Genomic DNA, 16262 nt, shown 5'->3' with positions numbered 1-16262 from the left:
TGGGGAATTACAGTCACCTGCTTTCTTTCTCACGAGAGAGAAGTTGTCGATTTGTTGTAGATGTTTGTTTCTGTTGGATGCATGCGACTGTGGCCACTTTAAAAAAAATGTATGTACCCACAATTTATTTATATAACCTTCTAGTATGTGATTATAGGAAAGGAGAGCAGGTGCACCTAAATTTTGTGGATCATCCCAAATTCGACATATTAGTTCAGCTGGTATTTTGTGGGATTCTACCAAATGAAGTACACATGTAAGACTGGCAAATCATGCTGCACATCTGTTTTTCTCTCATCGCTTTTGGTCTCAGCATAGCATCACAGCTTTGATTTGGTGTATGTATTATTAACTGTTTCAAGCGGGAGGGAAAAAGAGTAAAAATACTTATATAGAATCCCTTACTTGGCTGTGTCCTTCTAAGCCATCTGTTTATAATATTCCACCACTGATGATGGTGCGAGTGCTTCTGTGTGTGCGCAAATGCTTGGGAGAGGAAGGAAGTGGTCAGGAAGACCCGGGTGGCCATGCACACCTGATGTAGCTTGTTATAAAGCTCCTGATGCAGATCATCATTATATGAGCATGATGACCACATGTGGGTGTGCACATTATGAATAAACTATAGGGCACAATCTACTATTTATAGTTGCAGTGGAGAAATATCTTCTTCTATCTAGCAGGGGCCTCGTAGAAAATCAATGGGAAGCACTACCCAAGATCAATGCTAAGTACATACAAGTTGCAACAGTTTCCTTGGAGACAAAGCTCTTGGCGCAATTGGACAAGCATTTTCTCAAACTGCTGGAGATCATCAGGAGAAAGGGAGGACGTGTGATAAAGCAGACCACCAGGACACAGTAGGTTTTAAATGTAGTTGTGAGCGAGCTGGCAGTGGGATCCAGTTGAAAAGTTGGGCTCTGTGTGTTTGTGTGATTTTAATTTAATAGTTAATAATTGATGGCATGGAGGCCAACTGGTTTGCACGTCTGCTTGACAGTTCAGAGGCTGAGGGTTCAACTCCAGGCATGGGTGTGGACTTTGCATGTTCTCCCCGTGCTCGCATGAGTTTTCTCAGGATACTCCAGTTTCCTCCCACATTCCAAAAACATGCATCTTAGGTTCACTGAAGACGCTATGTTGTCCTTCAATGTGGAAGTGGGCAAGCTGACCTGAATTGCCTTAGCAATGAGGACAAAGAGCGTTAGTCCATGAAAAAATTAGGTCACTAGTAGGATATTAAATAAATGCTCATAATGGTTCTCAGGGTTTTTTTTTTTTGTTTGATGAAAACTACCACACGTTTTCTGGGAAATTTTGAAAGACATTGTTCAACACTGTTGCATTTCAGTCTGACAACCGCATCCGTTCCATTGTTAGTAGTAATATGGTTTGGTTGTGAAGCAAATTCTACAGAACAATGATCCTGATAATTTAAAACTTGCTTATGAGTGTCAACAAGTATCCCCCTATCGCTGCATCTTATTTATTTGATCTCATTTTGTTGTTCTACTTTCTTTCTCACAGTTTACTGGGTCAACCTGGGACCTCCGGTATCGTATTCCGTGCCATATCATGTGGAAAGGTATGTTAGTATGACAACAAAATTCCTTCAATCCTATACCTCGTTGTACAGATAAAGATTGCGCTTTCTTTACTACAACCACCTTATATAAATTTAGAGAGAGGCAGCTTCCTTACAAGATTTTCTGTAAGTCTAAGACATTTTGACATTTTCTCAATTCAAAGGTATCAAGGAGTCAAGCCTCTGCTTGTAGTCTTTGGTTTTGTGAAAAGCAGTGAGACGTATTTTTAGAGAGGTCGGGCCTGTGTACAGAGGATAGAGGGTCTTTTGTGCCCGTTGTCACACCCTCATGGGAAGTGCTCCCTTTGCGCTCTGCTGTGGTCGATACGTAATTATTGGAGACATAGTAAACTGGGGGAAATAATAAAGCTCACCCTTTTCCACCTTTTTGTTTTAACACATTTTTATAAAAGGGGGCAATTCTGATTCAGACTTTATCTTAGAAAACCTAAGTGCCTCTAGTTGTAAATATCAAAGATATTAAAGGCTGTCATCATTTCACAGACCTCTTTAATAAATCCACTCAGAAGGCTGCAGTAGGCTACAGTTCACTTCCACTGGCTTTATTTTGACAACTGAAAGGTCTTTTAGCAAGGCTCCTCACAGCTTTGCTCTAAACAGACCACCATTGATATCCCAGGAATCCTTACCTTACAAATGCGCACGTGCACACACACACACAAACACAAACACACGCGTGCGCACACACACAACGATACTCAAACTTATTGCAAACTTTTCTGTGATTATTCAGTAGTAATCAGGAATTATTTTATCTTTTCAGAATGTTCCAATGACTCAATTTTTCATGCTTACCTCATGGTATTATTTCAATATCCCATAGCTCTATATTACAAGCCAAACCTTGCTCCATAGAAGCACGTCCTGATGTATATGATATATGTTGTGTTTGGCTCATCCTCTAATGAAAACACAAGAAAGCTGGCTTTAGCTTTCACTTGAATGATAAACATCTATAGTCTATTGACCCAGTGACTATGCACGTTGAGTTATCGACTGTAAATGTGGATATCTAAATGTTTATATCACATCTAGAATTACATTACTAACATACTTATGTCAAGCAGATTTTTGTTGTTATGATCTTGTCTTCACCTAGCCGATATTTTATGAAGTGATTCACACTGTTACCAAAATACTGTTGCTGATAAGCAAAATAAAGGCAGATGTTCAGCAATTCTCAAGTTAAACATTTACATACAGTATACGTAAATCTTTTTAACATCAGTCCAGGTGTTCATTTCATGCTTCGAAATAAACTTCAAACCCGGGGCGTCATTGAGGTAAAACAGCTGTGAAACTTGGTTGAATGAACAAAATTCTGTGAATAATCATTCAGCAAACATTGAACTATTTTCATGGGATTATTGGTGGGACCACCATATTGGGAATGTTTGCATCTGTGAGTCTGTGAAAACCATGCTGGATCAAATGGATCAGTCAAATAAGGCATACTGACAAACAACAATGAAATTATAATGATTATAAAATAAAAATATTGGACTGATTTAGCCATTCAGCCATTACTGCATGTTGAAAGTGTATACACCATTCATAATAGTGGTACGTAAGGGTACCTGGTATTCGCCCTTGTAAAAAAACAACAACACCAAAAACCCACGATTGCTGATATGAAATGAAAACCAATGACGAAAATGTGTGTTTAGAAATTAAAAACAATATATGAATTGGGAATATGAGGTGTTGAGTATGGCACTGTTGGGCTGGATTAGACTTCATGGTTCAAGTGACAATTCTGATGTCGCTCTGAAATAGCAAAATACAGATATGGCTCATGGCAGCATCATAGCTGTGATGCGATAGCAGGGACATTGCAGCTAATAAAGACACTAACTTTTAAAACTAACTAAGGTATAAAAGTTCAAAAGTGTCTTTGGCAGAGGCACCGAGAGTGCTTTGACAACATGCAGATCGGGATCTCTGACTTGAAAACAGATCAGAATGTGCTCTTGTATGTATGAGGCTGAGTTTATGTGTGTATGTGTTTACACTGACTGCCCATATTTTCTTTTTCTGCTGCAATAAAAACATAAAAATACCATTCCACATCACACGTCTGTTTGCATCTGAAATATGCACCACAGATCCCTTATTATACATTGAGAATAAACCAGCAACTCAGCAAAGTACCTGTTTGCATTTTTTCTGCCCCAAATATCTGTGGATATGGGGTTTCTCCTCATGACTGATGAGCTTGTCATTTGCTTCCGAAACCCCCAAAGTACATTAAGGCTTAGATGAACGTTCTTTGAATTGGTACTTGAGACTACATGTGGAGCTTGTTAACTGACTTCTCTCTGACATACGGTGGGAATTATATACAGTTCCTATAGCGCTGTGGATCCCATGCTGAAGCTCTGTTTTCACTAAAATGCATGACCGGTAGCCCATCAAACCATTAACCGAACATTTATCAAGAACTGTGGTCTGGAAAAGGGATGGATGGAATAAAATGTCATAAGACATATACTAGTATCGTGGAGCACATAAAGCAGGGGTGTGCAAACTATTGTGCTCAAGCGTCACATTTGATTTAAAAAAATAAAAATAAAAAACAGACAGATGGACCTCGTGGACAAGGTAAAATGTGTTTATAAAACATTTAACTGTTTATTCTGTTAATACTCCTTTTTTTAAAATTTGTTTTAAAATTTAGAATAAATGCTATTTTTATTTTTTTCATTTTCTATTTGAGTTATTAATTTAGAATTATTTACAACAAATTAATTACTGGACTTCTTCACGTCTATTTGCCAAACAAGAAACTAAGGTGGAGGAGTTGCATTCAGTGCTACAAAGGCATATTTGATCAAGTATTCATGCCTCTTCCTGTTAACTGATCTTCAGCATGTCTGCACTGCGACCTGAGAACTGTTTAGACAAGCAAAATATGACATTTTTATCCCTGAGTGTTTACATTGAGGATTTGGAAGGACAAGGTGTTTTCAATTCACATTACTCTGCCAGAACTTGAGACATGAGAGAGGAAGAAGGTGCAGATAGATCAAGGTACTTTTGAGATGGTTAACTGATGTAATTGAAGAAGAATTCCCGCTTCAGATATGTTGTCTTATTTCATTTCAAAAACATTCATTCAGAGGCACAGGAATGATTGGAATTATGAGGCTAGCAAGAGGGAACATAAAAATATTGTGCAAATAGTTATGGGGTAGCAAAATCATGTACAGTATGAAATAGTGAGAAACAAGCAATAGAGTGTAATTGTGGATTGAAATATTCACACATTTTTATGGGTTTAATCAAGTAAAGCTGAAGAATGTCAAAGTGGGCCCCACATCCTATAATTCTGATGTGGCCCTTGGTGAAAAGTTTAGTCACCCCTGCTTTTGGGGTCAAAAAGATTAAATAAACACACTTTAGAACTACTTAAATGCCTTAATCGCCCTCCTTTCCTGGACAAAACGAGAGCGTTTGTTGTCATACCATGTCGCTTTTTTTATGCTTTAATGTTACTTTAAATAAGACTGTGTTGAGAAAGTTTTTTCTTTCTTTTTCTGTGGACAAACTGAATTCAATTTGTTTTTCAGATCTGTTTTGAAAAATCTACTAGGCCCACTTGACTGGGATTTCATCATGCTGTCATTCTGTATGACACATAATTTGTGGGCACAATTATTATTAAAAGTGGCCAAATCATACTGACATGTTCCCACATGAATGGAACAAACAAACTCCAAGGCAATACTCATATTGAGAAAAAGTAAAAAAGTATATCTAACCATTTTTATAATGCATGAATTTTTAATTTGTACAAAAATAACATCAACCAAGGAAGCATTATATATAAAGATAATAATATAATAAAAACAATAAGAATACATTATTATTGTTGTTGCAGTTATTATTGTTATTAATATTTATTATTATTTATTATTATTATTATTATTATTGTAAAAGTATAAAAAGAGGTATTGTTTTTTTAAAGGTTTAGTGTCACAGCAGTTCACCAAACACAGATTCAAAAGATCTAAGAAGAAAGTGGGCAACCAATGTAGTTGATATGGTAACTGCCAAGCAACATTGACTTGTATGTAAAAATAGACTAGTATGTCATGTTTTTTGGCAACAATTGACCATAAATCCTCACCCCTCCCGACTGATTGATGGAATGACGGCAATGCCACAAAGCTGCACAGTAAAATATTACCATGGGTGTTTCTGCAATTGAAAATATTCACATTTTATTTTAAGAAATGTTGATTTCCTAGGTTTAAGGTTGCAAGTGTGTCCTCAGGACATGTTTAGGTTTTCCTTTAATGCTCTTGAGCCATTCTGATCAAGCTCCTTCTCACACTACACATCAACTCAGCTTTCTCTAATAACGTAAGACAGGAAAGCTGCAGCTTAAACTTCTCTATTTTTTCCACCTTCCCAAATATCCCTGGGCTAAAACAGTGGTACATTATGACCAGACATCAATGAAAGAGCACATTGATTTGAGTGGCTGGGGGAAGGTCCTGTAAGGACCGACAGGAAAGCAAGAAAGAAAAGTGTGACGGCAGACTTGCAGTATCCCCTACATAACATTTACCCACCATTTCCTCTGCTGATAGGCTACTGTTGGTCCTCGGCATGCCTAACACCTTTGGACCACATTGGTATATGGTCAAAAAAAATAAAAGAAATCTGTGGGATGAAAACATTTGCCATTTCCTTCTGAACCCATCTCGGAAGCAAATGGTCTGGCATATTCTGAGTCAATTTCAGAAATTCAAAGGTCAAAGAGTTTCCCAGAAGTGAGTACATGCCGGAGCAGTTTTAATATGACTCATTTATAGCCTTGTACTTTAACCTATAAACTCATTTTGCATTTTGCACCACTGTAGACATGAACGCAGTTGACTGGATTTGACCCCAATTGAAGCAGCTCGTGCTTGCAGGGGCCTGAAGTGCAACAAGTACATTTAGAAGCAATTGGGAGGATAACAAATTGTTGGCCAGGGAGATTAAAGAGTTCCTACAGGCACTTGGAGACAATGGTTAGATCATCTTCATATTTGCTTTTCTAATCTTTTCAAGTTATTGATACTTCTAATTATCTACAAACATCATAAAACAACGGTGAATGAATATTATTATGTACCGACAAAAGATGAAATTTAAAATAGAGCTCGTGAGCTAAGAGCACCATAACCATGTAATTATTGTTCACTGTTGTTTGATGCTGACATTCACATGTTCCTTTCATCTTATCTGTAAATCATAAAGATTATACTTGTCCTTGACCACAGCAGAATTGCAGATTGATATCCTCGGATTCACCTGTCTACTGATTGAAATTCAAATAATTAAAAAAACAACAACACTGCAATTATAATGGACATCAATCAATCACACATGGATTTTCCCTATTCACAAATCAGCCTTTGTGACAAAAATTACATCATTCCAGCAACTAAACCGCTTCATGTGGCATCCTCATTGCCCACATTTTCCATACTGTACAACTACAAACATTTGTAACATACGTGGACAGTCAGTGGGGAAAAATACGGCGAATGAGCAAAAGCCGTTGGAAATAGCATGTTGTGACGGGTCGTTTCTTGATCTATCAGTTGCTATGAAATTACTGTGGTCCTTTTTTGCTTTATCCTTTTATTATGTCACCTTTATTCTGCCATATAAGCCTGGTTCTTTGATGTATCACGTACGATGCAGTTGCTCTGATCCTTTTAAGCTTTGTCCTTTTATTGTGTCACCCTTATTATGTCATATAAGCCTGATGTCTCATGGTATAGAAGCTCGAGTTACACAGTGACTAATTGTCAGTACGTTGAGCTCACTCCCAGGGAGAATGTCAAGTTTTGTCTTTACGTCCAGCCCTGCTCTCTTATACTTTTCAACTTCCCTGTCATGTCTGCATCTGGGTCCAAATCCTACGTGCGACATCCCAATTCTTTGTTTACATTTCATTTTGTTAAATGTATGTAGATTGTCCACTTTGTTGTTCGTATGACATAGATGCTCTTTACTGCCTCCTACAGTCTGGCTAAAGGCTATAGCTCGATACTAAAAACATCAGACTCAGTCATCCAGTTACAAGAGTGTAAATGCAGACAATCAGGTGATAGAGAAATCTGCATGACAGACATTGAAGAAGTGCTGATGGTGAAGTGCAGACCGTTTTATCTACAAAGAGAGTTCAGTGCTGTGTTCATGCGAGCAGGCTGTTTCCCAAAGACTCCGGAACTATTCTTACTGCATGATCTCATAGATAAACATGCTCAACCAGATGCCATGTTTGCTGCAGCGGCACATTACAGAAAATTGTCAGTAGGCAAGATTTTCCATGGCTAATGGAAGATAGAAAAAAGAAAAGAAAAATATGAAAGTAAAGGAAAACAAAAGGTCAATCGTCTCATTCCCAAATGCAAAACCAATATATGTGGGTGGCCACTGTACTATCATGAAAGCACAAACATCTTATGAAAACAACTCAACTTTTTTTTAATTGTGTTTTTACATACAATTGTTATCTGTTCTCCGTTTGGTCGTTGAATTAGTTTCAATGCAGTAAAGCAAAAGCATAGAAATAATCAAATAATGAACTGTGTTGGCTGATATCCTGCATTCATTTCTTTTTTTAGTTGGGCAAATGTAGACAATGGCTTTTTTTGGAAGCACTGTATTTGTTGAGACAAATACCTAATTTATTTTGATGAGATTCATCATGTCCGTAATGCTATAAATAGATTATTTTGTTCAGACAAACTTTTGTCCACATGGTGATACAGTTTTCTGCATTAGGTCAGCATTAGGGCAGTGGTGGGAATAACTAGCATGCTAATAACCAATTATTAGTTGGCTGGCATGTAGACTTTTTCTCACTTCAATCAATATTTAAAAAACATGCAAACATATAGCGTATTGACCTAGATGACAAATCCCAGACTGCCCTGTGTTCACTCTATTTGCTCCCTTGATAGAAACATTGAAGATTACACTGGCCCAGAGTACTTCCCAAATCTTTCCCAGCATTCCGCATGCTCTTTTAATGCCAAGTGGCGTCCTGCCTGAACCTCCAAAATAACTTCCCGCTCCTGATAGCAAAACAGAAGGCAGATGTTTACTGTTCGGATTTCAAACGAGAGAAATCCCGATAGGCGCAAAAATCAACGTTAAGTTGGAGCAGGCTGGAGAAATCCCTATTACTGTATACACACTCAGGTCAAATATGAGGTACATCTATGCAAGCTAATGAAATCCAACACAAAGAATAAAATGCATTCATGAAGACAACGATACTTGGTTTTGATTATATCATCTGGTCGGATCAGCATTTGTATCGGTCACCTTATTCTGTCCGTAGTTCAACTACAATTTAGCAATAATAAAGTTTCTCCTCAGCTCTATGTTAGCACTTGTGAGATTGTAGCTGGAAAATGTTGCATAACAACTGTAACTGTGCCAATCCTGACCTCGGCTTCAAATTTCCTTGCATCACTCCCATCACACATACGGTGCCATGTTAAGGATCATGTGATTGCAAGAAATGTCACATGAGCATGAATACAAGCAATATAAGCATTTGTAATCAATTTCGTCATGCTTATTACTCAAATAAAATTAATATTATCACAACTAGCTGGTTCTCCAATATCTAACTATGGGCCTGCAAAAAAATACACACTCAAAGTGAAAAGTAAACAACATGTGGCAAAGTGTATAAATAAGGAAATAATAATGATGGACTCATTGCAATGCACATACACATTTTTATTTACTCAATTAGGCATCCGGGCCTGTTTAAGAGAATACAAGGCTGACACGGCCGAAAGCGGATACACAAGTTTATTTCCAGCTTCTCCCAATTAATGGAATTTAATTGATATGCATGTTGCAGTATGTCAATGGCACAGAAATAACAAATAATAACTTTTCAGCAAATTAATATACAATGTCACATAGGTAAACTGGGGCAGAAATTCGAACCTTTATGTTTTGCCAATTGCAATGGAAATTCAATTGTTTCATTTCAATATTGCCAAGTGATTTATTCAGTGGCATACTTTCAAACGTTAATTGTGATTGCTTTAATCCATTACATTGTTTCCAACAGGATTGTACTTTAACTCATCGTACACCCGGGACGACACTTTGCTCATAAAGACTTTAATGGTTCCAATAAAGTGATTTGTTGATGAAGTGCAGTCGTGTGCCTTCTGCGGCTGAGGTGTGGTCACGTCTCGGCTTGGCTTGGACCTGCGCGTCGCATCCACTTGTTGTGTTCACAGCAGTTGTCGCTATTTCTAGACATCAACATGGCACACGGGCTGGCTCGAAAGGAATCCGGCGACCTGTTGATGTCCAAATCAGACGACAACAGGAGAACTTTCTTGTACACAAAAAAGAGGGGCTATGAGGTTACCCGAAACCCTCACCTCAACAAAGTAAGTGTGATGACGTCGGAAAGAGTTTGAACGAATTTCAATGTAGGCTACTAATAGCGTGTCCTGCCGCATTCAATGCTGTAGGAAGTTTAGCAATTCACTAAGTATTTAACTGAACGAAGACAATATTGAAATCGTAAACGATTTCAATTCATTTAAAAAAAAAAAGATCACATAATATTCACGTTTCGTAGCCTCCATTTACTTTGATGACATAATATTTCAGGCACTGACAAGTTTCAAAGCCTCTGTTTACTTTGATCTTCATAATTGAAAATAGATGAGCGCTACATTTCTGTGCGCCTGTGTTTTTAGTACTATCGTTTCAAACCAAGATAGTATAATATACATCATATTATGCAAAGACCTTGCACAGCTCCGCCAAGTTGTTAATAAAAGTATGATTTTGATCGAAGAGCCAGTATACATGACTCCGCAGGAGCATTTGAACACAGCATTAGCCAGAAGGTTAGGTATCAGCATTAGACGGTTATATTTAGATTTAAAGAGCCCCAACTGTGTCGCCTTGTCATGTAACATTTACTTAACAGTGTCTATGCTTGATATTATAAATGAGAAGTGCCCACACGAATATTTATACATTCTATTTGGGTCTAAGATGAAGTCACCATGACACTTGCAGGATTTGTAAATGGCGAACCAAGTAAACCAAGCTACGTGTTGCCCTTGATTGACATTCGTTTCTGTTGAATTGTTACGAGTGTGGTTGTAATGGTAATGGGGATGCGAAGAAGGGCAGATATTTAATCTTGAAAGTGGAGTGACTGAGAGTGTGAGCATTCTTTCACTGCTTGCGGGATTAATCGATTTAAGAGTATCAGCGACTGTCATCCATGAACCACATATGAGAACAATACAAGATTCTGGGTTAAACATGTTAGGATGGTGCTTTTCATAAAGCAAAATGAGGAACTAGGCTAGAAAGGTGCATCATCACGCGGAGAAATGTTGAGCCAACTGTTGAATTTCAGAAGGGGCTCCATGATTTTATTGCTGAAAAGGCTGCCGGGTTCCATCTGTGCAGACGTATACGTCAACCTGTCCCTTTGTCTGCAACAAACACAACCTGAACAATAAAGCCCCTGCCACGGCTGTTCCCGCAAATTCTCTGAGGTTGTGTAGCATAATAAGGGCCTCAGAGGTCATTGGTCCAGCTTGGGGTGATACGAGCTCTGTCCATGGTGCTGATTGACCACTAAACTTTTCAGCGGGGTACAAGTTTTGTCCATTTTCTCTGGAATAGTGATATAATGTAATAGTTGTCTGATGCTATTTATAAATAGATACTGACATACAATCAACTTTGTGTGATTTGTCCATACAGTCCTGAGATGAACGAACAAAATACATGGCAGTAACATCAGATCCATAGTAACATGAACATCAACATTATTATCAAGTGCTGCTTTCAGCTGACTTGGGAATCAATCAATCAATCAAATCTTGCATGTTTTTAGCTTAGTGAGTACCAAATGCCAAAGACAGGTAGGTTATAAGTCAGTTGCAGGGAACATAGCCTATTCGTACATTCCCACATAGATAATTGAAGGGAATTGCTAAAATCATATTAACTGCCAATCCAAGTGATCAATTTACGACAAAACCTGTATGGTCTTTATGAATTTTTAGCAATAATATAATTATTTATTTTTCAAAAGGGTATCAAAAGGGTAGCCCTGCGCCTAAATTATGACCCAAGTAGTAGCAGTTGGTGTCAAACAGCTCACTCGTGATCACTTGCTGTCAGTAAATGTATTTTTGTCCTTCAGCCTCAATGTTCCAAGTTGCCTGTTGTATATCAACAGTAGTGTTTTTTATTCAACTTTTTCTTTTTTAACTTTTGCACTTGGAAAGGGAAAGGTATTGCTTTTCCACATTTAGGTGTTTACATTTGTGTAAACAGTAAATATGCAATAAAACAGGAGTATAAAATCACATTAAGTGTTCAGATCGAAATTTTATAAATCAGTACTTGACCACGTGATTTGATTTGGAACAGTTTTCTCCTTTAAACTTTAAGTATGAATGTTTGGAGTCGAGGTCAAATTGGATACTCCAAGCTTCTGGTGCTGTAAACTGTTTGTTGATGTCTCAATTTACACTCCAGGGCTCATGAATGTCCCCACTGTGCAAGAATGTTCTTAAACAGGGCTTGATATCTTGACCTAATTCATGTAGTAGCCTGCTTGGTTTACCATCTCAGATGTTACATGCTGTTTTGTCTCTTACCAAAAGCTTTTTATGACCTGGGCACTGGGTGAGGCATTGCGGCTTTTGTGTTAAAACAAAAACAAGGCTTTCCTTTACTCGACTGGTTCAGTCTTTCTTTGTGCAGTGTTGAAAGTGAATGTTACAACACTTTTAATCCCAGTTAAAAGTTGGCTACCTTACCTCACAATTTGGGCTGCTTTTATAATGCTTGGGAGTGGGAATCATCATTTTTCATTTTGTCGATTTATTCTTAATTATGCTGGTGTTTCATACATTCGTAAATGCTATATTTGCTGTTACTGAGAGGTGGCTCTGTCAAATCAAAACCTTCTCATCTGTTGTGACACCCGCTCAGGATTTTGAGTAATGGGTGAAAAAAGTGTTTCCTTTGCAGCCGGGTGAAGCCTCCACTGTCAGTGCTGCGCCTGAAGTGGGCCCGAGGAAATTGAACCAGAAGGTCGGAAATGACTACTAAAGCATGTTAGTGGCCAGGCACAGGCGGGCCTCTGTGGCTTACCCAGTAGCACATTGTTGCTCTCCATCTGATTTCAGGGAACCCTGGGGATGAGGTGTGTTTACCTCACCCAGGTCAAGTCCACTTCACCTCTAACAGTAGCCAGTCACTGCACAACCTGCTAATTGATGCTGAGGGAAGCGGCGCTGAAAGCAGCCTGTCCTCACACTGACAGGCTTTGATTTTCTTTTAATCTCTGCACACACGCTATACGTGCACGCATACTGGGCAATATATGTGTCCATGGCCTCACATTGCTCTTTGGTTAACTTTGCCTCCTCCTTCTTCGGAGGGCAAACCGGATATAATAGATGTGTTTTGTGTGCGCTTGCAGTGCAATAGAGAGATGAAGTGGGGTGCAGAAAGGGGTCTCTGTGGCGAGGACGAGAGTGCTGGCCATGCTCCACAGACGTTCTCTGTCTCTCTGCTTGATCTTACATTAATGAGGCATCTGTGTGATTCCCGGCCCTCACTACATCTCTGATGCCGGTTCCGCCTGCTGCTGCTTTGAAAAACAACATCCTCTCCAAAGGCCACTTATAGCACCCAATTGAGGATGCTGTTTCACCTCAAAAGCTCAACTGACTTACTTTCTGATTCTGTACCGTAGACGACCATAATGTGCAGTAACGGGTGCAGAGAACTGAGAAAGTTGTTTTTAGGCCTGTTTGATAAAAGGAAAGAGGAGATCGTTTACACAGAGAGAAGATGTTACTGTAAGATTCCCTCTGCAGCAAAATTGTCTGAAATCAGAAACTGAACAGACGCAAAAAAACTTTTATATTTCATCATACATTGCCATCTGACCCGCCATAGTATATATAGAGAGAAAATCCCAATAATTATGGACACTATATAGGATTAATAAAATATTTAATTAATTAATTAAATTTTAATGGAAACATTTTTGAAAAGGGTTAAGTCAGAGTGTGAAAACTGTGGCAAGAATCCAAGAACCAGATTTTTAAACAAATAATGATTGAAAAAAACAAGTAAATGTGGGAAAAAAAGTTAATCACTGTGCAGACCATGTCGTGACTTGATCTGATGACCTTTTCAGGTGAAGGCCTGGAATTAAAAGCCTGTTGTTGGTTAGTGAAAACCAGTGAGTGTATCTGATTGGGCACTGAAGTTGTGATGGTATGCTAAATACTGCGAGTCCTGATAAACCACTACAACTGGAAGTCATTAGACTCTCATGTTTGTAACTTCGGTTTGGCTGCAACATTCGTCAGCTATTGCTCTCAGATTCTTTCACCAGAACTGAATTTTCCTCAACACGTGGCCAACATGCATAAAACTATGAGCAAACAGCATACAGACAATTTGCCAATTTACCAAATCTGCAATGAAAACATGACTTTGGCTGTATTTGGCTTTACACTTGTTTAGTTACCATACAATTGCCATCTTCATTTCAGTGATTTCACATCTGTTGTGAAACATGTGCACTTGAGTTAGTTTTGCAAAGGTTTCGAAAGGCGCATTATCTGTCAAGTCTGTTGGAATGGTAGGAAGAAGTGGAGCTCTCCCACACCGCAAAACTCTTACTTTTCCACTTTAGTCACTAACCTTGAAGATCCACTTTTGAATCAAGCCAAAAGGACCACATCATCACATCATAGTGAAATTGTACAGACGAGATCCTCAAGCCACAAACTTGAACGTTCTCCACACCTTGGCCTATTCCTAAAAATTATGTCCATAAAGAAAATCAACACAATCAATAAAAAAAGGCAGGCTTGATGAATTACTGGTGACAATGCAAACTGTTTTTTTTTCCTTGCTGCAGAGCAACAGGACTTCTCAACCCCTACCTCACAGTATGTGTGTGTGTGTGTGTGTGGGGGGGGGGGGGGTGCACTGGCTGTAATACAGATATCAGTAATATGATCTGACTATCAGTTCAACTCTCCACACAAAGACTTCATCCACATAGGACAAACTCTCCAGCTCAGAGTTTTGTGTTTATTGTAAGTCAGTCCTCATTCATGTGAGGACAACAGAGACGCCATTAGTCTTGCTCAAACAGCACTCTAAGCCTCGTCACCTTCCTATGAAGCTTTTCTCAAGCATCGTACCTCTTCTATATTCCTCCTTTCCTTTTTATCAATGCTTCTTTTGTTCAGAATATTAGTATGGTGGCCGCTCTTAAGAGATACAGATGCAAAGATTTAAGGTGGTATAGGACGACTTTTTGTTCACATTTTCCTAAGGCCACAAAAGATTGCGTCAGTGTGGCTAATGCTGTGTTGATTGACCTTATAAAAATAGACTGAGAAAAGAATAAAGCAATGGAAAAGGGTTTCTTCAAAGCACTCTTCACTAGCGTGGAAAAGCTCTCACTGGTGACTACTGGTGCATATATTAAATTAATTGTGACAAGATTCTCAAAGAACCCTGAATACAATAACTGACAGAATATGGCTGGATAGATATAATGAGACACCAATATGCTGGAGTGTTTCGTGAACAAATCTGTCAGATTGGCTTTATCTATATATCTATATATCTATATATACCTGATCCAGGGCATCAGAATGCTTAAGCGCTACTGTTCTCTAATAATATAGCTCAAAGGGTCAGTTGCCGATTCCTTGTGAAACTTGGCCACCTTCCCAGAAACACTCAGGCTCCTTAGGGATCTGCGTTGAGGAGGATGAAAAGGCCACCTTAAAAGGATCAGCTGCATTTAAGGAGAGCTCCATGGCCCTTGCCTCCACCCTCTCTCAAGGCTACCCTCCCTATGTCAACAGCAGCTCATTTTTCAAGGGCTATTGGACCAACAAACTTGTCTGTACATTCACTTGTGGGATCTTTTTTATTTAATCAGCCCAGATATTGCATAAGGATGAGGATTTGAAAACAGTTTTGGGTAATATCACAGCTTCTTATTGCCAGTGTGGCATCTTGAGGATAATTTTAGGATTCTATAGATCTTGCTCTTGAATCACAAATGTAGGTTGAGGGGAAAGGTGTGAAGGTGTGAAGTGCTGCTGTTTTATTGAATTTATATTGGAGCCCCTTCATTACACATTTGCACCAGATTTGCCAGCAGTTTTTTTTTGACATAACAAGCAGCATTTGTTAGAGGTTAAATGAAGGATTCCATTAAGGGTTGATTGACAGTTTACAGGACGATTGCCTTCACAATTGAAAGACATGGAAATTAGCAGACAATGGCATATTCTTATTCTGAGTTATGTTTACTGAGTATACAAAACAGCACAATGTGGCAACCAGAAGACATGCCGCTTCTGTATTACTTTCCCAGAATATTGTCGGCAAGTCAACTGTCTCTAGTTTAGTCCCTGAAGAAAACCTTAATTTATGCTGAGCATCATAATTATGAGGTTTTCTGTGACCACTGAAGATGCAGATAGTTTGTCTTTGTCTAAAAATCTGTTTCTGGTCTCTGCTAAGGGGAAAAAAATTACCAATGTTTGAGCAGAGTAGAACTGTTTTGGTTAACACTCAT

General features: G+C 38.6%; 1 protein-coding gene and 1 long non-coding RNA gene across 3 annotated transcripts in view; one reads left to right on the top strand and one right to left on the bottom strand.

The window, feature by feature from the left end:
• Positions 1–9343: 9343 nt before the first annotated feature.
• Positions 9344–10274, bottom strand: LOC148392277 (uncharacterized). Its single transcript, XR_015860857.1, has 2 exons — positions 10030–10274; positions 9344–9945 (listed from the first exon to the last, which is right to left on the bottom strand). It is a non-coding gene; the product is annotated as an uncharacterized LOC148392277 (long non-coding RNA).
• The window catches only part of me1 (malic enzyme 1, NADP(+)-dependent, cytosolic), a 45560-nt gene continuing 39089 nt past the window's right edge, over positions 9792–16262 (top strand). The window contains exon 1 of one of the 2 annotated variants that reach the window (XM_088387093.1): positions 9792–10038. In XM_088387093.1, coding sequence (XP_088243219.1) covers positions 9910–10038 — 129 coding nt within the window. In that variant the 5' untranslated portion in view covers positions 9792–9909. The remainder of the gene's footprint in view (positions 10039–16262) is intronic. The other variant, XM_088387095.1, reaches the window with a different exon arrangement.

The sequence above is a fragment of the Syngnathus floridae genome, chromosome 10 (genome assembly GCF_059516105.1).
Source record: "Syngnathus floridae isolate MCC-2025c chromosome 10, RoL_Sflo_1.0, whole genome shotgun sequence".
NCBI classification, from domain to species: domain Eukaryota; kingdom Metazoa; phylum Chordata; class Actinopteri; order Syngnathiformes; family Syngnathidae; genus Syngnathus; species Syngnathus floridae.
This window is presented reverse-complemented; position numbering and strand designations above follow the sequence as displayed.